This window comes from Poromitra crassiceps, assembly GCF_964638095.1.
Source record: "Poromitra crassiceps genome assembly, contig: HAP1_SCAFFOLD_1577, whole genome shotgun sequence".
Taxonomy (NCBI): Eukaryota; Metazoa; Chordata; class Actinopteri; order Beryciformes; family Melamphaidae; genus Poromitra; species Poromitra crassiceps.
Genome location: NW_028150835.1, coordinates 1 through 26600, shown reverse-complemented (window position 1 = coordinate 26600; position 26600 = coordinate 1). Strand labels below are relative to the sequence as shown.

Here is a 26600-nt window from a genome sequence, read left to right as displayed (position 1 = left end):
TAAGAATAAGAAAGAAAGAAAGAAAGAAAGAAAGAAAGAAAGAAAGAAAGAAAGAAAGAAAGATGGATTTCTAAAAATTAAGAAAGTTATCTGACTAGTGTCATGATTGTAATGTTCTGCAGGGCGTAGCATATAAACCATTCTGGTCATTATAATGTCCCAACACAGTCTCACAAAGAATTGTGACATAGTAATGTGGGTCCACAGCCCAGACGTTCTACTTTCACCAAAACACATTTAAAATTGTTAAAAATAAAGTTTGTTTGGCCACTAGAGGGCGAGGCCGAGGCGGGGATGAGGCGAGGATGATGCTCCCACAACTCTCTACTGGGGCAACTCGGTGGTCACGGCCAGCTCAGTAACCAGGAAGTAGCTGTGGACTGAGGCAGAAACTGACGTTCACATTCAACAATTTTAGAGCCATTGTTGTGAAACTAGAAGGCTTTGTGCTGTGGGTCAACATTTCTATTCCATAATTATTTGTGAGATCATGTTGAATCTCCATGCTGCACTCTTTAGATCAGTGCAGGCTTTCAGTCTCTGAAGATGGATGTAATTTTGTCTGCAGATTTTAGTATGAAGGTTTAATATGTATATTATTCTGTTCCAGCTGCTTGAGGAGAACATCGTCACCTTTGTGAAGATGGAGCTGAGAAGGTTCCGGAGGGTTCTGAGTCCAGATGAGGCAGAATGCTCAGAGAGTCAGAGGGTGGAGGAGGAGGTGGATGGTGTGGAGGAAGAGCCGAGGAGGAGCACAGAGGCTTTTCTAAACATCACACTGCTCTTCCTGAGGAGAATGAAGCAGGAGGGACTGGCTGAGGAGCTGCAGAGGAGTAAGAGTCTTTAACAGCTTTAATGTCATGGAGAGAGAGGGGAGGTGGTGGAGAATGGGTGATTTATGTCTGTTAGAGTTTTGTTTAGTTTTCAAGACAATGATGCCACCTATAAGTGAAAGAATTGACAAAACAATATAGGAACAAATCATTTGGGGCACCTCATCTAATTCATTTGAATCAGGTGCACAAGCTGTAGCTGGAAGATGCTGTCAAGCCACAGTTCTCAACTGCAACAAAGAAAGAACATATAACCAAACAAGAAACAAATTATTGGAGAGAGAAGAACATTATATTTGAGTTTTGCTCATTTTGATCTCATTTGACTTGTTAAGACCTGTTAATTTTTTTCTGAATGTATTTGAGTCATCGGTTTGGAACATGCCAAATCCATTCCAACAAGAACACAAGATAAATAAACTGATTTTTTTTCATCTTGGAACTTTACAGTTTATAGTGGCTATAGTTTAAAATGATAGAAGCCATGAGCATGTCCAAACTCTGCTGAAAATCTAAACATTTGCCAAACAAGATCTATTCATTACAAGATTTAAAGGTCAATGAGCAGAATCCCTCTGGATAATCTGGTAAAATTATGAATGTGTTAATGTGAGTGTAATATGCTGAACACAGTGGTGCACACTGGGAAACACAACAGCACCACAGCAGTTGTCTTTCACACTGAGCTGCACACAATCAGGACCTGTTTGTCCACTCGCCACTGATGAGCTGAAGAGTTGTCATGGAGTGGAGATACACATTTACCAGGAAATGTTCACATTTCTCATGTTTACCAAAACATCTGCTCACTGATGTTCTTTATTCTTTCAGAAACTCAACATCAACATCAACACCCACAACAAAAACACAAATCCAGTCTGAAGGAGAAGTTTCAGTGTTTGTTTGAGGGCATTGCTAAAGCAGGAAACCCAACACTTCTGAATCAGATGTACACAGAGCATTACCTCACAGAGGGAGGGAGTGGAGAGGTCAATGATGAACATGAGATCAGACAGATTGAAGCAGCGTCCAGGAAACCAGTGAGACCAGAAACAACCATCAGATGTGAAGACATCTTTAAACCCTTACCTGGAAGAGACGAACCAACCAGAACATTGATGACAAAGGGAGTCGCTGGGATTGGGAAAACAGTCTTAACACAGAAGTTCACTCTGGACTGGGCTGAGGACAAAGCCAACCACGATATACAATTCCTATTTTTGTTCACTTTCCGAGAGCTGAATCTGCTGAAAGATAAAGAGTTCAGCTTGGTGGAACTTCTTCATCTCTTATTTCCTGACACCAAAGAAGCAGAAATCTGCAGCTTTGACAAGTTCCAGGTTGTGTTCATCTTTGATGGTCTGGATGAGTGTCGACTTCCTCTGGACTTCAAGAACAACGAGATCCTGACTGATGTTACAGAGTCGACCTCAGTGGATGTGCTGCTGACAAACCTCATCAAGGGGAATCTGCTTCCCCTTGCTCGCCTCTGGGTAACCACACGACCTGCAGCAGCCAATCAGATCCCTCCTGAGTGTGTTGACATGGTGACAGAGGTGAGAGGCTTCACTGACCCACAGAAGGAAGAGTACTTCAGGAAGAGATTCACAGATGACCAGCAGGCCAAAAGAATAATCAAACACATCAAGACGTCACGGACCCTTCACATCATGTGCCACATCCCAATCTTCTGCTGGATCTCTGCTACAGTTCTGAGCGATCTGTTGAAAACCAGTGAGGGAAAAGACCTGCCCAAGACCCTGACTGAGATGTACATCCACTTCCTGCTGGTTCAGTGCAAACAGCAGAACATCAAGTATCATGGGAGAGCTGAGACAGATCCACACTGGACTACAGAGACCAGGGAGATGATTCTCTCTCTGGGAAAACTAGCTTTTGAGCAGCTGGAGAAGGGCAACCTGATTTTCTATGAAGCCGACCTGAAAGAGTGCGCCATTGATATGACAGCAGCCTCAGTGTACTCAGGAGTCTTCACACAGATCTTTAAAGAGGAGTGTGTGCTGTACCAGCAGGAGAAGGTCTTCTGTTTTGTCCATCTGAGCATTCAGGAGTTTCTCGCTGCTGTCTACATGTTCCACTGTCACACAAACGGGGATGAGAGGGTGCTGGAGACATTCCTGAAAGAAGACGAAGAAGAAGAGGAAGAAGAAGGAGAAGAAGAAGAAGAAGAAGAAGAATTAGAAGAAGAAGAAGAAGAAGATGGTGAACAATCCCTGGATGTCTTTCTGAGGAGAGCCATGGTCAAATCCCTGAACAGTAAAAATGGCCACCTGGACCTCTTGGTCCGCTTCCTTCATGGCCTCTCACTGGAGTCCAGCCAGAAACTCTTACAAGGCCTGCTGGGTCAGACAGAGATCAGGCCTGAAAGCATCCAGAGAGCCATCAGTAACCTGAAGGAGATGAACACTGATTTTGCAAAATTCGAAGACTACAATACATCTCCTGAAAGAAGCATCAACATCTTCCACTGTTTGATTGAGATGAATGACCAGTCAGTACACCTGGAGATCCAAAAGTTCCTGAAGTCAGAGAACAGATCAGAGAATAAACTCTCTGAGATCCACTGCTCAGCTCTGGCCTACATGCTGCAGATGTCAGAGGAGGTTCTGGATGTGTTCGACCTGGAGGCCTACAACACATCAATGTTGGGGCGACAGAGACTGATCCCAGCTGTGAGGAACTGCAGGAAGGCTCGGTTAGTACTCCGTTAGTAACAGTATAGAACAGTCTAGACAGCGTTGCCAGATGTATGATAATTATTGTATTTGTGCGATAATTTCGACATCTGTACGATGTACGATCAATAATCCCAAAATCCCCCAAATGTACGATAATTTCATCATTTTGTGACACTCAGTCGAATCCTACGTCTATCACTCTATCTGTTTATACATCTCTTCACACAACGTCTTTGCAGCCAATACGTGCTTGAACGTGAGGCACATGATGTGAACGTGAGTCATGATTGGTTGGGAGGGAGAAGGAAATAGAACCCGGCACGGCCGCGCACAACCTGAAAACCATAAACACAGACAGTCACAGTAGGTGCGCGTCACAGAGCAGAATGTGGGAAGATACGGGGCGAGTCTTGGAAACTATCAAATAAAACATAAAGAAAATGAGTGGTGCCGACCAGGAGGAACGTGACGACAGGGGAGAGCCGGGAGAGGAGCTGCCTGGACAGCCAAAAAGTAAGCACAGAAAACAAATGTACCCTGACTGAATGGGAAAGTGACACTTTATTCACTGGCTGGCTCAAAGCTGTTTCAGGATGTGTGACTCTAAAGCTTTGTGTCGTTGTTGCAACGCAGGCTGAGATCACAGTGTTGAAAAATCATGCCAAGTCCAAAAAGTAGCCGATGTCAGCCGCAGTCCCCCCCCCCCGACACAGGCGCGCCAAAGGCGCGCCGCACTGGGGGGGGGGGGGGCGCGTACGATAATTTCACTCCAAAAACGATAATTTTGACCCTCTGGTACGATAATTCAACATTTGCCATCTGGCAACACTGAGTCTAGACCATCGGTTTAAAAGTGTGAGGCGCGCATCCCCTGACGTGACACCGAAAACATTGAAGAAAATACAAAGCCTCCACCAGACATGTCCGCGCAGTCACAAAAGTAGCGTAGGTGGTTGTCTGCAGAGAGCCTGGGCGCACACCCTCTGATTACGGAATTTACGTCACGCAGACCGTGGCTTCAGCCGGGGGCACAGCGCCCGCAGTTTTTTTAAATGCGTGTTTCACCAATCTGATTGCGACAGTTCTTTGTATGTACATCAAACACATATATGGTCATATTTTTGTATCTGTTAAGGAGCTATTTCAGACAAATTCTACAAGATTTATGGGGCTGGAGAACTGTCTGTCCACGCTGGCCAGCCTGGCTGCAGACACAGTCCATAGAGGCAGAACATACAGAGAACACAACATTTACTCGATACACTGCATCCCACTAGTTATAATAAAGATAGTAAGATAATAAAAAATGATTAAAAGTCCTCCAGAGTGGATAACGATGTCTAAAATGTATAAAAGTGGATATTTGAAAAAAGTAGGATAAAGAGGTTTTAAAATATAAAAGAATATAGGATAAAGATGTTTACAACATCTTTGGAACTCGTTATGCCCGAGTGGAGCATAGAACAATAATAGTAGGTAATAATGGCAATAATAAATGGTGTGTGTGTGTGTGTGTGTGTGTGTGTGTGTGTGTGTGTGTGTGTGTGTGTGTGTGTGTGTGTGTGTGTGTGTGTGTGTGTGTGTGTGTGTGTGTGTGTGTGTGTGTGTGTGTGTGTGTGTGTGTGTGGATGAGGGGGGAGGGGGGTGTTGGTCTATATGTTCTCTGAGGGGAGACGCAGTCTCCCACACTTTGAAAACCCCTGGTGTAGACTAGAGTGACCTTCATACCTGACACCATCAGAGTTACAATATTTCATACCAATGATTAAGATTCAAGATTCAAAAACGTTATTGTCTGTCACAACGCAACAGACATTTTTCCTTCCACCAGGCTCAGGTGCATGTTACAAAACACAGGGCGGCTTTAGCTCAGGAGGTAGAGCGGGTCGGCCAATGACGCAAGGGTTGGCGGTTCGATCCCCGCTCCCTCCCAGCTGCTGTCGTTGTGTCCTTGGGCAAGACACTTAACCCTCCTTGCTCCCAATGGTGTGTAGGCACCCTGCGTGGCAGCCTGCCGCCATTGGTGTATGAATGGGTGAATGTAGACTATCTACTGATTGTAAAGCGCTTTGGATAAAAGCGCTATATAAATGCAGGCCATTTACCATTTACATTAAAGACACATATCATTTTCTTTTTTCAAATATACATACTGCAGCATGCTCTGGGACGCGTCATCAGTGATGTTAACTGGGGTCGTGAGGTGTTTCGGGTCTGTCAACATCATACACCCTCGCCCGTAGACCCAGCCGAGGCCGATTACAACCCCGACCCGCGTCCCAGAAGCAGCCGCTCACAGATCAGCCTTCCTACTCTGTCTGCAACGTTGCCCGCGGAAGGGTTGATCACACCCAATCCGCTGCAATAGAGTTAGTGCTACACCGCAGTGTTGCAAGACCTTCGGTGCATGGAGGTCTAAGGCCCTGTGAGTGAATCCAGGCCGGGCACCTCCTTCGTCTCACCAGAACCTCCCGTGGAAGAAGGCAATCCTACCATGCCGTACCATGGGCAGGGAGGATGCCTCAAGAAGGCCTGTGCGCTGCATGTCATTCGTCGTCTGCACCGAGCACCTCGCTCTAGCCTGAAGGACACCAGGCCGCGCCGATGTTTGCGCAGATTTTCAGGAGGCTGATCCGTAGCATTTGTGGATTTCTCCCTCACGAGAGAGCCAGGCTGGGGTGCTAAACCCATCCCGTACCGGATGCCGTCTCTCCGACCGTCAACTGTCTCCAGCTTGTCACCAAACTATACTTGGTTGTCACCTAGTCTATTCCTAAGTGTCACTGGCCAGGGGGAGCCAGGATTTTAGTTTCAAATATACATACTGCAGCATAAAAACTGACAAAAAAAACTGACAAAAGCAGTGTTAAGATGTTAAAAGTGCAGTGCCCATTTAAAAGACAATACTAGTAATAATACTAATGTATTATATAAACCATATATATACACACCTATATAAACTATAGCCTATACATAAACTGTATAAAAAAAATATTATATATATATATACAGTACATATATATATATATATATATACACTGTATATATATATGTGTGTGTGTGTGTGCGTGTGTGTGTGTGTGTGTGTGTGTGTACAGGAACTAATCTCCCATGCAGACCCTGGCACCGTGACATGATTGCTAGCTAACTAACTACTTGTGTGTGAAAGTTTCCCCCAGTCTTCTCCTGCCTTCAGCTCATGTCAGAAATATCATAATTACAGAGAGTCACATGACCGAACTGACAAAGTGGTAAATATGATGCTGTAGGCTCAAAACTTTAAAAGTTACTAAACCCCAACCAAATCTGTGGTGAAGCCAGACTGACTCTAATGGTGTCAGGCTGTTCTACTAAGCTGTTTTACCACAACTGAACAGCCTGTGGAGCTCACACTGAAATCTCCATCATTTTTCATTATTTTCTTATAAGTCCCTGGAAACCAGAAATATTTTTTTATTATTTAGCATTTTGAGTTCATCACATCACAGGAACCTATGTTAATAAGCCACCAGCCAAATTTGAACGATGATGAACGTCGCAAAGTATATAAATTTAGGTTTGACAGTCATGACAAAAGTCATGAGAATCAATTAGATTTTAGAGTGTATTTTCTCCCGCGGACTGTGTGGGCGTGTCCCGTGTGTGTGTGCGTGCGTGCAAGACTGCAGGTCTCCGAGAGAGAGAGAGAGAGAGAGAGGGAGGGAGGGAAACGGAGAAAGAGAGAGAAGGAAAGAGAGATGGAATGTGTGTGTGTGTGTGTGTGTTCACTCGTTGCTCGGAGAGGAAGAGACTCGCTGCGACTGCACACAGCGCTACTGTGTGTGTGTGTGTGTGTGTGTGTGTGTGTGTGTGTGCGCGCGCGCGTGCGTGTGTGTGTGTGTGTGTGACAGTGAGAGAGTAACCTCGCGTCTCGGGAGTAGTGAGAGAGAGAGAGAGAGCAGGCAGCATAGCGCTCGACACACAGCACACAGAGTGGGAGGGAGACAGACAGACACTGAGCAAGCGCTGTGGGGGCAAGAAGGTTTTTATAAGAACGGAGAAAAGGAGAAGGGCGGATTGCGCGCGTGTACAAAGGTTATATAGAGCTTATGACGTCATAAGATTTTGCATTTGAGCACCTCCCGCACCGCTCTCTTCAATGAGGAAGTGGAAATCCAGACCTTGTAGAAAAGTGGCGATTTTCGGGCTTTGGGTTGAAAGTAATGTATCATACTTTCTGAGCCACACAATTACTCACATAAGACCCTAAATAACATAGTTAGAACGTTTTTGTGGATTTTGGTTTCCAGGGACTTTAAACTGTTTTTTACAGAAATGCTTTAATATGATACAATTGCATTCATGTATTACTTTCTGTTTGGTTTATGCTTATATTATACATTAATCACTTTTGGAAAATGTCAAATTCTATAGTATAAATTATTGTTATTATTATTAGGAGGAGGAGGAGGAGCTTAATAGGTTTTGATTAGGATGCTGTTCTCAGCTCTGCTTTGATAATCTCTCATTTCACATTAAATGTGTAAACAGTCTTTCTGTCTGTGAACTCTGAGACCTCACAGCTCTGAAGTTCTGGGTTCTGGGTTTTCAGGCCCGGCGCACCTGTGGGTGTGCCTTAAGGTAAACCAGGCGTGGCCATGCTAAATCCTCACGTTTGCTCAATTCTTTGCACTTAGAGCTCTGAAAAGCAGGTCTAAAACCCCGCTGCACCTGAGTGCACAATTATTCTCCCCACTGCTCCAGCAGTGCACGGGAAATCCTTGGGGCCCTATCTTGGTACAAGCGCTATCCGCTTTTTGCGCTTGAGTCCGGGTTTGCACCCTTTACGTCTTATGCTATCTTCCATGCGTCTTATGCTATCGTCTGCCTCCCGCAAGTGCCAATTTGTGTGTTGGGCACGAGGCCTTCCAGTTTTGCGCCAGCGTCTGGGCCAAACACAGGTGTGGGCGTGCCCTAAGCCAATCCAGGTGTGTCCCCGCAAAATCCTTGCTTTCTGCTATCGTCAGCAAGCACGCAATTCTTTGCGCACGGATGTTCCATTAAAATACAAATGCCAGGACATCAAATTCTGCTGCTAAAATTGTGTAACAGCAGATTACTCAGTGAGGCAATCAACTATTATTCACTGAAAAACGTGTATCACATGTAAAGATGCCACAATCATGCTGATATCGTCTTTCTACAGTGGGCTAACCCCTCTCTCTCTCTCTCTCTCTCTCTCCAAAACCTTGTGTGTGTGCACACACACACACACACACACACACACACACACACACACACAGTAGATTACTTTGAGCAAGTCGTGTTGGCCAGTGATACAGTAACCCCCTTCCCTGCAATTGCACGCATGCATTAAGATGAACCTGGCACTTGGGACAATTTTGATATGTTGAAATAGGCTAGAATTTAATTCTCACACATCCCTGCCTATTAAAGAAACAATTTTTTTTACATGTGTATGTTATAGCCTATTTATATGAACAAAACGTCTAATGCGCGTGGACAACCATATGACATTTGCGCAAATGAATTGGAGGGAATGAAAGGAGCGACACTGATTGGTTGTGTGGATGATAACGCCCACACCAAGCCTGCACGCCTCTGAATAATTTCCAGAGTTAATCCTGCATAAATCACTGTGGTGCTGGGACAAGTGGCATTTTGTGCATCACAGAGAATAGCAGATGATTTGAGAACGTCCATTAATTTGTGCTGCGCCCGGCGCAAGTGCTAAATTACCACTTTTGCCACGATAGGGCCCAGTGTTATTGTTATGCGATGGTGTTGATGAGATGCTGTGGAGATGTTCAAATTACGCATGGAGATTACAGTGTCCATCGTGCAATTTCATTCAAATTCATTTGCAGAAACAGTTAAATGCCATCCTTAAAATGAATAGACAACACCTGTTTGATATTCCCTTAACACCTTGATTGCCAGCGACGAGTGTAGTCGTCAAACACAATCCAGCTGTTCACTGCCAGCGACGAGTTGACTCGTCAAAAAAATTGATTTTTTTTTTTTGGCGGTGGGATGTGCATCGAACCCTTTTACATCTCTTATATAGGTATTGGACGTGTACAACGTGTACAACCCATTCCACCGACCCACTAAGTGGTGACAGTGCTTTCCTGACTAGAGGAAGGCAAGAAAAAAGCAGTGTGACTGAAGCCATTCTCATGAAGGTGGATTGGCGAAGGCGCTTTCATTTCGCGCTGATTGCTGGCGGTGCGGGATTGCAGATTTGCATAGTGGATTGCGGGTGGGACACACTTTGAAACACGCAGCATAAATATGACCAGAATCGCAAAAGCTTCATCAAAGCCCTCAACCAAAACTCCAAGAAGCGAGCGAGTCTAACCAGACTTCCTCAAAGAGCGGCCGCACAGACAGGCTCACACCCGCACAGCAGCAGCAAAGCAAACTGGTGACAAGCGGGGACTGCCCCCTAGTCCGACACCAAATTGGAAACAAATCCCATTCTAAAAGGCTTTTAGAATGGGATTTTCAACCCATTCTTTTTTGTTTCTTTTTCGCTATAATTTAGAGTAATTTAATTTCTATTCAGAAATTTATTTGAGAGGTCGAGAGTATGAGAAAGTGCATTTGCAAAGGTAGGAAAGTGCTTGTGACATGGCGCTGCAGCCAAAAAGAACGCCCACAGGAGGGAGGAGTTGAGCAGAGGGAAGTTTACTGCTGTTATGGAGGAAATTACTGTTCAAAACTATTGTTTAGGTCTTACTGATGCCAAAAATGAATGGTTAAAGTGACAGTTCTATCGAATTTCACAAAAAGCCGTTTATCTCTGAATATTTTTTCTGACGCTAAAACCATGCTGTATTCAACTGCTAATGCTTACATAACTACTAACTCTACAAACTAACTCTTTTAGACAGAGAAAGTACACATTCTATTAGTACTTTTGAGATATTGTATGTTCACAAACTCCAAGCAGAAAATAATCCTCGGCTCTTGTAAAATGAGCCACAATCCTCAAAAAACGGCTTGGCAGAAGCTACCTACAGCAAGAAAAAAACGGCTGGCAGTCAATGTGTTAAGTGCACATTAAAAAATAACATTATTTTGGGAGTTTATGTGAAAATTATGAGGTGAAAATGTTTTGTTAATATGATCGATTATACCCCCCCTCTCTCTCTCCGAAAACCGCACGCGTGCACATACACGCACACCATACTGCATCGCCCAGATGAATGAATCACCAATGCCTTAATGCCAATTAATAGCCTACTATAATATTAGAGGCACTTTACACGAGGACGGTTTCCTATGGAAACGGGTAATTATTTTATCGTTGGTGCCTCCCTTTTAGACGGCGACGGCAAATTCGCGCTTAGGAAACGACACATTTTAAAACCACCCTCCAGAGTGGAATTCTTGGTGACGCTCCCCGCTGAGCGCTCCATGTAATCACTTTGGAAGTGTGTGTGTGTGTGTGTGTGTACAGGAACTAATCTCCCATGCAGACCCTGGCACCGTGACATGATTGCTAGCTAACTAACTACTTGTGTATGAAAGTTTTCCCTAGTCTTCTCCTGCCTTCAGCTCATGTTAGAAATATCATAATTACAGAGAGTCACATGACCGAGCTGACAAAGTGGTAAATATGATGCTGTAGGCTCAAAACTTTAAAAGTTACTAAACCCCAACCAAATCTGTGGTGAAGCCAGACTGACTGTAATGGTGTCAGGCTGTTCTACTGAGCTGTTTTACCACAACTGAACAGCCTGTGGAGCTCACACTGAAATCTCCATCATTTTTCATTATTTTCTTAAACTGTTTTTTACAGAAATGCTTTAATATGATACAATTGCCTTCATGTATTATTTTCTGTTTGGTTTATGCTTATATTTAAGCAATATAGCATGAGAGCCAGTGTGTTGTGCCAAATATATCCCCCTGATCAGCTGTTATCCCACGAGGCCGCAGGCCGAGTGGGATAACTGCTGAGCAGGGGGATATATTCCACAACACACGCAGCTCGAGTGCTATATTGCTTTTATAAAACGGTTTCCAAGTATGATAATATAATAATAATAATAATACTATAAGTCCGACTCCGACTGGCATGTCATTCTGATAGAGTCAGTTGAAACACTACTGTAAGGCGGGACCGCAAGAACATGCGGGTGATTTGATTGGATCGTTCTGGAGACTGAAGTTGACATTGGCCAATCCTGGCGCTTGCTGAGAAGCTGAGAGCTTTCTGGAAACCCCGACAGGCAGCTCGGCGCAGCGTTGCATTCTCAGCGCTTGCTGAGAAGCTGAATGCTTTCTGCAAAGCCCGACACCAACTAACGTTACGGGGTTAAATGCGGGGTTAAATGCGGGTTTAACAGCCTTTCTTTTGCAAAGAAGACATTAGCCCGCATCTATTCTTGTACAAAACATCATTTTCTGCGAAGTATTAGTAAAGTTATAAGCGAAGATCGATTCACAAGGATCTGACAGCTGTCTCCGCCATTTTTTTTTCTACGTTGTCATTTGAGGTAAGCCTTATTATTACTCTCTTAGTAAGAGAGTTGCCATGGCAACCAATAACCCATGGCCATGGGTTATTGAACTCGGTTACTGGAATTATACAATGGCTGTGAACCAATCAGATTGCTTGATTTGAGAGAGCCGTTTTATAATATACATTAATCACTTTTGGAAAATGTCAAATTCTATAGTATAAATGATTGTTATTATTATTAGGAGGAGGAGGAGGAGCTTAATAGGTTTTGATCTCAGCTCTGCTTTGATAATCTCTCATTTCACATTAAATGTGTAAACAGTCTTTCTGTCTGTGAACTCTGAGACCTCACAGCTCTGAAGTTCTGGGTTCTGGGTTTTCAGGCCCGGCGCACCTGTGGGTGTGCCTTAAGGTAAACCAGGCGTGGCCATGCTAAATCCTCACGTTTGCTCAATTCTTTGCACTTAGAGCTCTGAAAAGCAGGTCTAAAACCCCGCTGCACCTGAGTGCACAATTATTCTCCGCACTGCTCCAGCAGTGCACGGGAAATCCTTGGGGCCCTATCTTGGTAGAAGCGCTATCCGCTTTTTGCACTTGAGTCCGGGTTGCACGCCTTACGTCTTATGCTATCGTCCGCCTCCCGCCAGTGCCAATTTGTGTGTTGGGCACGACGCCTTCCAGTTTTGCGCCAGCGTCTGGGCCAAACGGTGCCATGGCACGAGTCCGATACCTCACGAGTCCGACACCTCACGAGTCCGAAAAAAGAGGCTAACTTCCCCCAGACCCTAACCCAAAACCTAACCTCTCCCACCCCCACGCCTAAACCTAACCTCCCCCAGACCCTAACCCAAAACCTAACCTCTCCCACCCCCACGCCTAAACCTAACCTCCCCCAGACCCTAACCCAAAACCATGAGGTGTCGGACTCGTGAGGTATCGGACTCGTGAGGTATCGGACTAGGGGGCAGTCCCCGGCCAAACACAGGTGTGGGCGTGCCCCAAGCCAATCCAGGTTGCCTTCTGTTATCGTCAGCATGCGCACAATTCTTTGCGCATGGATGTTCCATTAAAATACAAATGCCAGGACATCAAATTCTGCTGCTAAAATTGGGTAACAGCAGATTACTCAGTGAGGCAATCAACTATTATTCACTGAAAAACATGTATCACATGTAAAGTGCCACAATCATGCTGATATCCTCTTTCTACAGTGGGCTAACCCCCCTCTCTCCCTCCCTCTCTCTCCAAAACCTTGTGTGCACACACACACACACACACACACACACACACACACACACCTAGTAGATTACTTTGAGCAAGTCGTGTCGACCAGTGATACAGTAACTCCCTTCCCTGCAATTGCACGCATGCAATAGCCTATTAAGATGAACCTGGCACTTGGCACAATTTTGATATGTTGAAATAGGCTAGAATTAAATTCTCACACATCCCTGCCTATTAAAGAAACACATATTTTTACATGTCTATGTTATAGCCTATTTATATGAACAAAACGTCTAATGCACGTGCACAACCATATGACATTTGCGCAAATGAATTGGAGGGAATGAAAGGAGCGACACTGATTGGTTGTGTGGATGATAACGCCCACACCAAGCCTGCACGCCTCTGAATAATTTCCAGAGTTAATCCTGCATAAATCACTGTGGCGCTGGGGCAAGTGGCATTTTGTGCATCACAGAGAATAGCAGATGACTTGGCAACGCCCATTAATTTGTGCAAAGCGCAAGCGCTAAATTACCGCTTTTGCCACAATAGGGCCCAGTGTTATTGTTATGTGATGGTGTTGATGCGATGGTGTGGAGATGTCCATATTACGCATGGAGATTACAGTGTCCATCGTGCAATTTCATTCAAATTCATTTGCAGAAACAGTTAAATGCCGTCCTTAAAATGAATAGACAACACCTGTTTGATACCTGTTTGAGTTTATGTGAAAATTATGAGGTGAAAATGTTTTGTTAATATGATTGATTATACCCCCCCTCTCTCTCCGAAACCGCACGCGTGTACACACACGCACACCATACTGCATCGCCCAGATTAATTATTCATCAATGCCTTAATGCCAATTAATAGCCTACTATAATATGAGTCTACAATTATTTCCCCCCCTTTGAGTAGCCTACATCTGTCAGTTCCCATCTCCCTCCCTCAGGAAGAAAATAGGATACAAATAGGGGTTAATGGGAAATAAATTGAGAAAACTTGGACATTGTAGCCTACTTGCAATATTATTGTCAATCAAATGTCCCTGTTTCCTCGTTGCAAACATGTTTCTATTTTCCAGCCAACCAAAGAACCAGAATTGCATCAATTAAAAGCTGCAAATCACAGATGTTTTTAAATGATGTGATGATTGTTGTGAGATGTCAACACACTTGAGCACGCCCCCATTTTGTGGTGCGCTCAACGCTAAACACACGCAAGCACTAAATTACCACTTTTACGACGACAAGGCCCCTGGTCTCAGCTCTGAAGTCCTGGGGCCCTATCTATCTTTGTAGTAATTCACATGTATTAACTCTCACATGTAAAAAGGACACAGACTCACTGCTTGCCTCTAACGTGAAGGTGATAGTAGGAACTCTAGAATTAAGAAATTCCTTCAACCCCTCCAGCTCCTCAGATGAACCAGTGAACACAAAACAAATCATCAATGTATCTACCAACATTTGACAAAAGAACAAGAAGGATTGTTCTTAGAAACATAATCAACCTCAAATTTGCCTCGTTTTATATATGAGGTCACACCCATTCTCTCATTAACACTGAGGAAAGCCACAGGCTGAAACACCTCTGTTCACTGCTGCTGTGTGGATTAAAACCTTTTTTTCAAACTTGACCTGTGAGCGCTGCTAGTTCCATTTGACTTTTCAGTATTTGCTTGAGCCTAAAGTGAGTGAAGAAAAGATATGAATATATAGGCTACAATACAATAAGCCCTATTTTATTACCTGCCTTCATCTGAAAAATCCCTTGCCTCCCTCCCTTTCTCTCTCTTCCTATCTCTATACAGTATATCTTTCATTCTCTCTTGGCAATATAAATAAATAAATAGATAATGAAGAGTTCATTTGCAGAAACAGCTAATTGCCATTCTTAAACTGAATAGACAACACCTGTTTGATACTCCTAGGTGTGCACATTAAAAAATAACATCATTTGGGTGATTTATGTGAAAATTATGAGGTGAAAATGATTATGATCGATAATACAAATATGTGCCGGGTTCTCCACACCCACAAACGGTATTAAAGGGAGTGAGAGACGGGAATCTGATTGGTTTGATTGATGTGATGCCCAGGGTCTGGGCTTTACATCAATCAAACCAATCAGTGTGGCCTGCATCATTCTTGCCTGCACAGGTGATAAGCACGCCCATTTCATGATTTTGCATGGAGCACACAGGCATTTTGTACGGCAGGGAGAATAGCAGAGGGTTTGGGCACGCCTCCAAATTGCACTAGTGCCCGCTGTTAAACACCGCACAAGCACTAATCAGTGCGTTTGCGAGACCAGGGCCCCTGGTCTCAGCTGTGAAGTTCAACTTCTTCTTTATTCTTTATTCAGATTGAGGTTCTGCGACTTGAGAGAGGTTCACTGTGAAGTCGTGGCCTCAGCTCTGAAGTCCAACTCCCATCTGACAGAACTGGACCTGAGTGACAGCAACCTGCATGGTTCAAAAAAAGTGAAGCTGCTCTGTGCCGGACTGGAGAGTCCACACTGCAGACTGGAGACTCTGAGGTCAGACATCATATTTAATAATGTGCTGATATGAATATTATATATTATATGAATTTTGTAATCTGTGGACGTCTGTATAGAGTCGATCAATCTGAAATCAGACATGATCTGGTTTTAGGGGCTTAGATCTCAAATTCTACTCATGTTGTTTGCCTTAATCATTTTACTCTGGAGAGGAGAGAGAGGGAGAGTCATATAGGCCCTAATTCACCTGATTACTATTTATGCAACTTCTTTGATTCTGTTATATAATACTTGCTTTCTTGCCTTTAAAGGACGGCTTTACCGGTAATCAACCCACTTTGTATCATATATAATCTCAGTAATATAAGCACATGGGCAGCCTTTATCTTCTCTCTCTGTTTACCTCATGGAGAAAAATGCTCCTGCTCCTGTCTGCAGAAACTCTGCCCCCGTCAGCTGCAAGTCATTAATGCTCCTTAAGGCTCTCAATGCATTCTCCGTGGATGTGCGCATACTTAAAAAAATAAAATAAACAATAACAGCCGCCCTCGAGCAGATTCCACGTCTCCAGCAGAACCTTCGTTGTGACGTAAAACGCGTCACAACGGAGCGCTTTGCCAGAGGAGGAAATGGGAGATCTCCGTGAGGAAAACACAGTTTGAGGTAAACACTGACCATGTGCTTATATTACCAAGATTATTAATGATACAAAGTGGGTTGATTACCAGTAAAGCCATCCTTTAAAGTATTGTATCTATTTGTGTTCTTTCTTTTTGTTGCGTCAAACTCTTCCAACAGGCTGGCAAGTTTGACACAAAACAACAACACACCAAACCTCCATCCAAAAACACATAACAGTAGTACAGTAGATCAGGCTGCCATCAAAGCCCTGTGAAGCTGATATTAGTCATAATGTTTATGAAGTCTGTCTTCAGTCAAATGTGAAGAAAGAGAAAGTGGATTATATCACACAGCATCAGACTCCAATGCTTCATGTATCACAAACATCCACCACTGTAAATTTAGCATGCTATGGCATGGTATTGTTTCAGTGGTGTTGATGTGACTGGAGCTACCAGAGCTACACACACACACACACACACACACACACACACACACACACACACACACACACACACACACACACACACACACACACACAGAGAGTGAGAACTAACTTGAACAATGAATCTAACATTAAACATAGCTACTGTAGCAGGGACAGGGTACAGTGACCCTGCTACAGTAGCTATTTTGAATGCTAGATTCAGTTATAGTAGGTTACCGTAGGCCTGACTGAGCAGTGAGCGCTGAACTGCAGGTATTCATGGTGAAAATCCTGAAAGCATTTAGTTATGTTATCTTAACTCATTCTCTGCCAGGGTCATTTCGGTCTGTGTGCTCCCAGTGCCAGGATTTTGAGCATATTTCCTGATCTTCCAGGACCCACAGAATATTCTGTGCTAGGAATAAAATTACACAACATATCTCACAATAAAGCAGAGACTCTCTTCTTACCCCTTGTAAAAAACTGAAACTCGACCATTTTTCCTTGTTTAGTTACAAGCAGTGGAAGTTAGCTTGTTTTCACTAAAAATGCCCTCCTTTGTAACAGAAATAGGAGAAAAATAGGTTTTTAGTGAATGACACCGTTTCAAGCAGAACTCTCTTTTGAGCCTTTTATTTTTTGCCTCAGTGACACATCAGACATATACAGTATGTGTTTTCCCCAAAAAATAAAAAAAATAAGATAATGTATTTTACAGTTGCCATGTGGATTTTTAGCTTAGCTTGATAAAAGCATAAACAAATGGAACGAACCCTGTGGTCACACTCACACACTCTCTCTCTCTCTCTCTCTCTCTCACACACACACACACACACACACACAGGAATAACGAGTGCTGTAACGTTACCTGCTGTCACGTTACCTCTCATAACTAACGTTAGCACAGAAGATCACACAATAGCTCCGTTAGTGCTGTAAACTTTGAAATGTTTATGTGACACATGTTTTGCCTTGGTTGCTGGGGACGGGTGTGTGACGCGGTTTGACGCGTTTGACGTATCCATGTGATTCCCCTTCCCTTGAGTGTGACAGAGCTCTCAAGCTGGCAAGCTGGCAAGAGGAAACGTGAAGCGAGTCATGCCGGCGGCATAAGTTATAAACAATGCGTGACAATTATACTCGAATGTTGTGTGTGATCATTTCATCTCAAACGCGATACAAAAAATAGGCTACTTTTTACCATCGTCATCGCTCCAAGTGGCACCCATTTCTCCTCCTCCGATTCATCCGTGTCAGAACGCTGTGAAGGGGAGCCTTCGTAGCAACAACAAAAACGCTGGCGTCTTCCTCGCCATCGTCGCCAGCCGAGAACTCTGGATCAGACTCTGTTTCGACCACAGGCTCCACCCATAAATACTAAACTAGCGGGTTGCTTTTATCAGTTTGACTTGAAACAATGTCACAGGCTGGGAAAGTGTCTGATGTAATGTAAACAGCCAAAACATGAAAGTACGTCCGAGTACGTCTTTGGCACAGAACGCCATTGTAAAAAGTACGTCCGAGTACGTCTTTGGCAGAGAATGAGTTAAGCTGATGAATCTGGCTAACTCAGTTAGCTGGCAAGCTAGTAGGTCTAGATCAATTTTAGGCAGTGTAGCCACTATAAGTTAGCCAACGTTAGTTGACAAATGGTCTCAGTTAGCAGAAGCTGACAATTCAATCAGAAACTAAAAGAATAATGCTTTCGGTACTTTAAGTGATAGAACACAACCACAATCACTTACCCGGTTTCTAAAGTGGATCTCCGCCCCGGCCATACCCGCGGCAGACACTTATTGGGATTGGGAATCAATCCCAGAATGCAATCCAAATCAATCCCAGAATCCAATGCAATGCAAGATTGCGCATTGCATCTTGCATCTCAGTGATGGCATCATTGATGATGTCATCAGTGATGTCATCCTTCCTGGCAGAGGCTATATAAATTCAGTGATGATGTCATCAGTGATGCTGTCATCAGTGATGTCATAGAGCAGGCGAGGCTGCGATGCGCTGTGGTCATCAGTGATGTCATAGAGAGGCGAAATATGAATGGCGGTGAACGGAGAATAACGTTACTTTTTTGATCCCGCAGTTTGACGACAAACTGCGACTTTCTTTACATGCAAAGTTATGTTTTAAATTGACAAAATTAACATTGGCACCCCGTGGCACAATTCAAACAGAATCAAAAAAGGAACGTTATTCTCTGTTCACTGCCATTCATATTTTTTTCAACGCTGGTACAGGAAGTGACGTTTCACTTTGGCTCTCTATAAGAGCAAGTGAGCCAGCACAGCGGGCGAGCTGCAGGGTGGACATGCCGCCTAGCAGCTGTAATAATTTGAATTGTTATAATAGTATGATCAGATCTCGGTCACCAATCATACATGTTGCTACCTTGGAAACAAGAGAAAAATAAATAAGAAAACAATCAATATGACTACCTTGTCCTCTAGGCCAGTGGTTCTCAAAGTGGGGTCCAAAAAAACTATTTTCACTATAATTCCATCCATAAGTATCACAATGACAGAATACATGACTATTTTGGTCATGGGTTTCATACACTTTCTGTAATAAAACATCCAAAAGCAAATATCTTATCAGATGGGGGACCCTGAGACAAAATCTTATCAAATGGGGGTCTGTGGTCTAATTTGTGTCAGTTTAGCGGTCCTTGATGTGAAAAAGTTTGAGAGCCACTGCTCTACACCATGTGTATCTGTTTAAGTCAGGATTCTGTATAGCCTCCAAATGTCCACTAGATCTAGAGATGCCTTCATTCCTTGAATTTCACAGAGAGCCTGGGGATGGTTATTGTAGAAATGAGTACCTGCACGCTCTTTGTTTATATTTAAAACTGTATTGAAATTTCCAACTATGATATTTTGGTTATTCTCTTGAGAAGAGATAATACTATGGATTTCCTCTAAAAGATTGGATTATCTCCATTTGGAGCATATATTGATTATATTGATATTATAAGTAGAGCTGGGTATTGGTTCAAATTTCAAGAATCGATTCGATTCCGATTCACAAGGTTGCGAATCGATTAATCCCGATTCGATTAGATTCCGATTCGATTAATTTCAATATCGATTTGGTTAGTGATACCAAAACGTGTTTTTTGAGCTGTAACCTGAATTACATGACTGTCCAGTTATGTAACACAGGGGTTCCCAACCTTTTTTGCGCCATGTAGATAGATGGGGAAAAAAAGTTGCGGACCGGTTGTCAATTTTAATATATTTACTCACCAGGTGGTGACAAATATACAAATAACAAATAACAGCCTTTTCATCTGTCAATAAAGACACTTTCACAATTATGCACAGTGATTTGATTTCAGCCTATATAATTTCTAAAAGTAGATATTAATGATCAAACATTTCCATTTATGTAGCCTACAGTATTTATGTTTTTGTTTCAACTACAAACATGAATAAACGTCAACTTGAAACTATGTTTCAACTACCACACACAGCATAATATTTTAGCCTGTTTATTAAAAAAATAATAATAATAATAATAAAAATCGATCTCTGGACATATGAATCGATATCAAAGGATTAAAATTAAAACCGATAAAAAATCTGAGAATTGATTTTTTTTAACCCAGCCCTAATTATAATTTATCTATTGTAACATCTAGCATAGATCTCTATCTTCCATTCTCATCTGTTTGGACAGCGTGGACTGTGTGTTGCAGTTCCTTCTTTTTTCTGATTCCCCCCCCCCCCCCCCCATTTTCCCCCTAGTTTTAATTGGCCAATTTCCCCCTGCTGCCCCACTTGGTGCTCCAACCTCTGCCGATCTGGGGAGAGCTGTAGACTAGCACCATGTTTGCTCTGACACATGCACAGTTGCCAGCCGCTTATTTTCACCTGACAGCGGGGAACTACACCAGCAGGACGTAGCACGTGGGAGGATCACGCTATTGCCACCAGTTTCCTTCCGCCCTGAACAGGCGCCCCAACTGACCAGAGGAGGCACTAGTGCAGCGACCAGGACACACCCATAATCCGGCTTCCCACCTGCAAACACAGCAAATTGTGCCTGTATGGACGCCCGACCAAGCTGGAGGTAGCATGGGGCCGTGAACCTGCGACCCTTGTGTTGTTGCAGTTCCTTCTTAAACAAAATCATAGCCCCCCTACTATTTCTAAGGCCATGACTAAAATATATATATCCCCAGTCCATTCGGATTTCCATTTTAACTCACTTCCTAGATTTGATAAAACCCTGCAATATTTGATTTGCTCTGATCTGTTGCTTCCGTATAGACAATTGGAGGGTTCAGGTTAAGTTAGGGTCCAGTTAGGGTTAAGTTCCCTATCCAATTCAAATTCTGCTTTTATTACAACTTTTCCAGATAAACTGCCATCTGAAAATTGTGTCCCCAAAAAAGTGGATTCTGGACCATAACTAAATATTTATTTATTTATTTTAAACTACTTGGCATTTAGATGTATTCATCTGGTCTGTTACAGAAAGTTTTCAAGGAAAATGGGCTAATCCTGAAACAGAGGAGTGACAGTCTGTCTGGTTTCAGATGGAAAGACTATATAAGGCTGACATGATGCTGATCCACACTGACAACATGCTGAAGTCCATTGGATTATAAGACACTGGATTGGTTAAAGCTTTAATGGAATATTGTATTTTATTGCTTTATTCTTTATTCAGATTGAGTGGTTGCAGCTTGTTAGAGACTGACTGTGAAGTTCTGACCTCAGCTCTGAAGTCCATCTCCTCCCATCTGAGAGAGCTGGACTTGAGTTACAATGACCTGCAAGATTCAGGATGGAACCTGATCTCTGTTGGACTGGACAGTCCAGAATGCAGACTGGAGACTCTCAGGTAAAGTCAGTTTACAGTTTTTCTCAGTTGATTCAACACATTTCCCAAACTGAGGTCCATTCTCTCAAAACAGGATTCCTGACTCTGCAAAGGTTGTCCCGAAGGTTTTACTTGATTATTTGACTTTTATTGATACAGCTTCACGCCAGTGAAGCTAGTTGAACATAGAGCAGCTAGATGTTAAACAGTGGGAAGGTGACATCATCTACCCAGTTTTAACATCTGTCCTCTGGTTACTAGTTAGAGAATTCATATTAAAATGTCACTGAACACATTTAAGGCAGGCTAGTTTTGGTCCTGAATTACACTGTGGAGATAGTTAGTTCCCTGTGAGCTGAGACTGTGGAAAGCCTTCCTGAGCTACTGAGGCTGCAGATTTACCATCCATTTGTTTTTAAAGTGTTTCCTAATTTATATCCACTTTTTTATTTTTTCATGGCTTGTTGTGCAGCATAACAAATCATGTGCCATTTTGGAGGATTTATTGATCCAATCACCTTATAGCACCATGTGTGGAAATCAAACCAGTTTTCCTGTCAGTGTTAGTGGGGACCTGCTTTAGACCAGGGCCTCAACAGTACAGTCTGTCAGTAGAAATCATACAATGATGACATTACATATAAGGGTCAGTAAGCCTCATCAACACAGTCTGTCAGTAGAAATAATACAAAATTGACACAATATAACAATAGCATGTCTTCTTGTGCTTCAGGCTGAGTGTCTGTCAGCTGTCAGAGAGAAGCTGTGAAGCTCTGGCCTCAGTTCTCAGCTCCCAGTCATCTAATCTGAAAGAGCTGGACCTGACTAACAATGACTTCCAAGATTCAGGAGTGAAGCTTCTCTCTTCTGGACTGAGGAGTCCACACTGTAGACTGGAGAGTCTCAGGTCAGGATCACCATTACTGTTTAACAGACCATTTAAATTCTACTCTACATTCGTATGAAAATACCTGAACTCTCATTTTCCTGCTGATCTAATTTTTGAAACCAGCTGAGAAACCAAAATTCAGCTCTTACTTTCTCTCCTGCTGAGAAAACATTTCATTATTTCTCTCCACACTGCATCTTTTGGTGAAACCTGAAGCAAAGGACTTGTAAGATTCTGCTAAACTGAGTGCAGAACTGTATGAAAACACAAATATTGGAGACAGTTTTTTGTAATAATGTGACCTGCTCTGATTAAATCAGTCACATTGACCCCGAAACACAGTTTGAGTTTTATACACTGTTGGAAAGAGGAGAATGTCTGCTTTCTGGTGATGTCAATTATCAAAATGATCTTTGTTCTCCAAATATTGAGTGAGATGCAGCCCTTTATGTCTTGAATGTTTCCAAACTGTTTTGAGAAAAACAGCCTCAAAGTTTGACAAAGTAAGCTAGTTATGCTTGTCACCCTAACTTTATGAGCTGCATTTGAATTTCACAATAATCGCTACAGAGAATGAAAACCAATGGTTTATTTTACTAAAATCTTCTGAAACCCTAAAACAGCCAAAATCAGCATTTTCTTATAAAATCAAGTTTCTACACAAACAGCGGGCATGTGCTACATGTGACTGATTTTGTCCGAGCATGTCACATATAATAAGTGATTTCAGAGCAGTTTATTAATGGGAATATCCAACATGTAGCTGGTTTTAAGAGCTTCCACTGAGAGCTATGATCTCTTTTTTAGAGGGTTAGGTTTAGGCTCAAAATAAACAATTACAAACTATTAGTGTTGAGTGATGAAGCTGAATATGTTATTACAAAAATGTTCATATCAGGCGATGTTGAGTTTCATAACTATGCAAAATCACTATTTCTGTAGGTTTCAGTGGTTAACACATTGAGTGCCACAGCGCTTCAGTAAAATTGTCTGCAGCCTGTGCCAGATTCACTTCCATTCAGATGAAAACAGCTATATAATTTTTTCTATTAGGGCTATATTGACAGGGCTGGACTTTAATGAAACATTGAACACTCCTGCTTCTTCCAAAGAAGAAATTTTGTTTCTAGACAGTTCCATTATGAAATGACAGCCTCTGAAAAAAGTGCACTTTCAAGGGTTTTCTGTAGTTTTTTTTACTTTCCAAGATATAGTCACTTTTATGAATACCTTTTGCACTCTAATTTCGAGCACATTCACTGACTCTGGCTGGTGTTTTCTGATGTGGTGGCGTGGTGTGGTTTCTGTGCAGCCTGCGTGCCCCCCCCCCCCCCCTCTCCACCTCTGAGCTGCGGGCTCCTCCCCACACGCACAGAGTTTGTTTTCTCACAGACTCCGTTTTTGCCCCGGACGGATCCCAGCGCGCAACAAGGAAATGCCAAACGCGACTGAACGAAAAGGCTTGGCCGTTCGGCTTCGGATGCTGGCTTTCTGGCAGGGAATCGTGTGGAGATAGATAGAAGCAGAAGAGCTCAGTTGTGGGCGCGGAGCCCACTGCCCGCAGCCGAGCCAACTGTCCGCTGCAGACAGAGCAATCTATACGGCTCTGGCTGAAGCATGCATCGGTTTTTCCCTTTGATCACGTCTTTCCCTGCTGTCTCCTGCACAAAGTAAAGGATCTGAGGTGGGTGGCGCAGCTCCCGTGTCGATGTTTAAGGTGGCACCGTGTGATCCCTTGAAGGGATTCATGCTCACTGGCTAGGTACGACCTTAAACAGCAGAATTATGGAATAATATGAATTATGATTTTAGGACGTCCACAGACGTCCTTGGCACTCCTCGTTACATTTTTTTAGGACGTCCAGAGACGTCCTTGGCACTCAATGTGTTAATGTTGCTACTGAATAAAAGTTGAAAGAGTCCCATTTAATGTCAAACACATCTTTACTGCCACAATACTCCCCTTAGTTGTAACATTGAGGTTATCCAACACCTGACTGCCTTGAAGACAAGAATATAAAGTAGTGAGCAGGACCAGATGCAGCTGGAGCAGTTTGTAGAGTTTGAATGTGGAGAAAACCTCCTGAAAACTCACATTGAACACGTTGGTGAACACATTCAACAACAGATCCTCCTGGAAGACAATACAGCAGCAACTGGTCGGCAGTTACATTGCATTTCTTTTCGTGGTTCACACTCAAATTAATATTTACAGTGGCAGTGAGCTTCAGTTGGTGCTCTCGGCTGAAGGGCATTCAGCTGCCAGCTGGCTGCCATGCAAAGAGCTGAACTTTGTTGCACCATAAGCAATCGTGCGTTAGAGCAGTGTTTCTCAACTGGTGGGTCGAGACCCAAAGGTGGGTCGCGGGGCCGTTTTGAGTAGGTCGCAGATGTGTGCATGAGAAAAACTTATGTCTACTCATTGAGAATGCTGGCATCGGGGACCAACATTACTGTCTTTCAGATGCTAGCAGGCCCATTTTAAAGTGAGAGTGAAGATACTAGTACCATATGAAACTAGAAGACCTAATGCATCCATTGGTACCAACATGCCATGCTAGCTTGTTGTGAAGAGGGCTAAATTACCCTACAATTTAGGATCAATTCTGTAAATGACTAAGGGAAAATGTTGGTCATGAGGCTAGACCAGTTGAGAACCACTGCTTTAGTGTGTGTGTGTGTGTGTGTGTGTGTGTGTGTGTGTGTGTGTGTGTGTGTGTGTGTGTGTGTGTGTGTGTGCAGGTTGTCAGGCTGTCAGCTCACAGAGGAAGGCTGTGATTCTCTGGCCTCAGCTCTGAGCTCCAACCCCTCCCATCTGAGACAGCTGGACTTGAGCTACAATAATCCAGGAGCCTCAGGAGTGAAGCTGCTCTCTGCTGGACTGGAGGATCCACAATGGAGACTGGACTCTCTCAGGTATGGAGAGGTTAACGTCTGTGCCAACTTGTAAAAAACTGATGTTTGTTCAGGACCCCTTTTTAACGCACTGGATACCCCTTTTTCCTCATTCTTCAAAACCACGACAGCATAGCAACAACTTGTGTCACGGTTATGTTTAGGCACCTAAAGCAACTGGGTTAATGTTAGAGAAATGGTTTGGGTTAGGCAGGCTTAAATAATATTAAATGTAATGTAATGAAATGTAGACTTACTTTGAACATGCTGGGAATCGAACCCCGGTCTCCAGCATTGAAGAGGAGGGTATATACTCTGCCTGCTCCTCTCTCTCCTTGCCTGTTCATGCCCATTTTCTCTGTCCTGAGAGTCGTTTCCATGTTGCCAGACACTATGACAGTTTGAGTCTCCCAGCAGCAAAACAAGCAATTTTAGTGAACTAGGGGTGTTAATGATTAACCGATAGTCCGTTAACTGCCGTAAAGAACGTAACCGATTAAAATTAATTAATTGTTTTGACTGACAACATTGTTACTTTGTGTCATCAATTCAGTCTTCATAGCTCACAGTGTGTTAATTATACCAGTCCAGCAGAGGGCGTACCTCGCCCAGCTAGCGCAACAGAAGGAGTGGTCACGTGAGAAGGTCGTCACACATGCATGAGGAAGTAGGAAGTGAATTGAGCAAACATGAAACAAAACAGATGCTAAAATTAGCCGCAAGCTCGCGCTAGCAACAGCATAGAATGATTACACTGTAAAAGTAAATCTGTAAATACTGCGACGCCGTTCTCAAAATTCAACTCCAGGGGCAATTTATGATTCCCCGACAAGCATCGCTCAACGTCACGTTCCATTATCGCTGGACGCTGATTGTGGGCGCTGTCACTCATAAAAGTCATAGCTAAATATTAATACTAGGTGATTGGAGCAGGCATCGTGCGTGCAGACTAGAGACAATAACACAGAAGCCTTGCTTTATGGTGGAAAAGAAGCGTGGTGGACGGAGAGGGATTTCATGAAGTTCATTGAACCAGGCGATCACGTCCCCTTTTGCTGAAATTACTATTAAGGACAGGCGGCTGTTCAAAGGAGGTGAGCCTTATTGTTTTTAGGCTAATTATAGTTTTATTATTATTTTCGTTTGTGATTCATGCCATGAATGTCACATACATGATATGCAGCTATTGTGT

The 26600-nt window shown here is 43.2% G+C and overlaps 1 protein-coding gene across 1 annotated transcript; it reads left to right on the top strand.

The window, feature by feature from the left end:
• Window positions 1-707: 707 nt before the first annotated feature.
• Window positions 708-22531, top strand: LOC310771955 (NLR family CARD domain-containing protein 3-like; the record flags this gene model as incomplete). Its single annotated transcript, XM_083664448.1, has 4 exons — window positions 708-833; window positions 1665-3549; window positions 21472-21645; window positions 22358-22531. Coding segments are annotated over exons 1-4 (2270 nt in total), but the record flags the coding sequence as incomplete, so codon positions are not given.
• Window positions 22532-26600: the final 4069 nt, after the last annotated feature.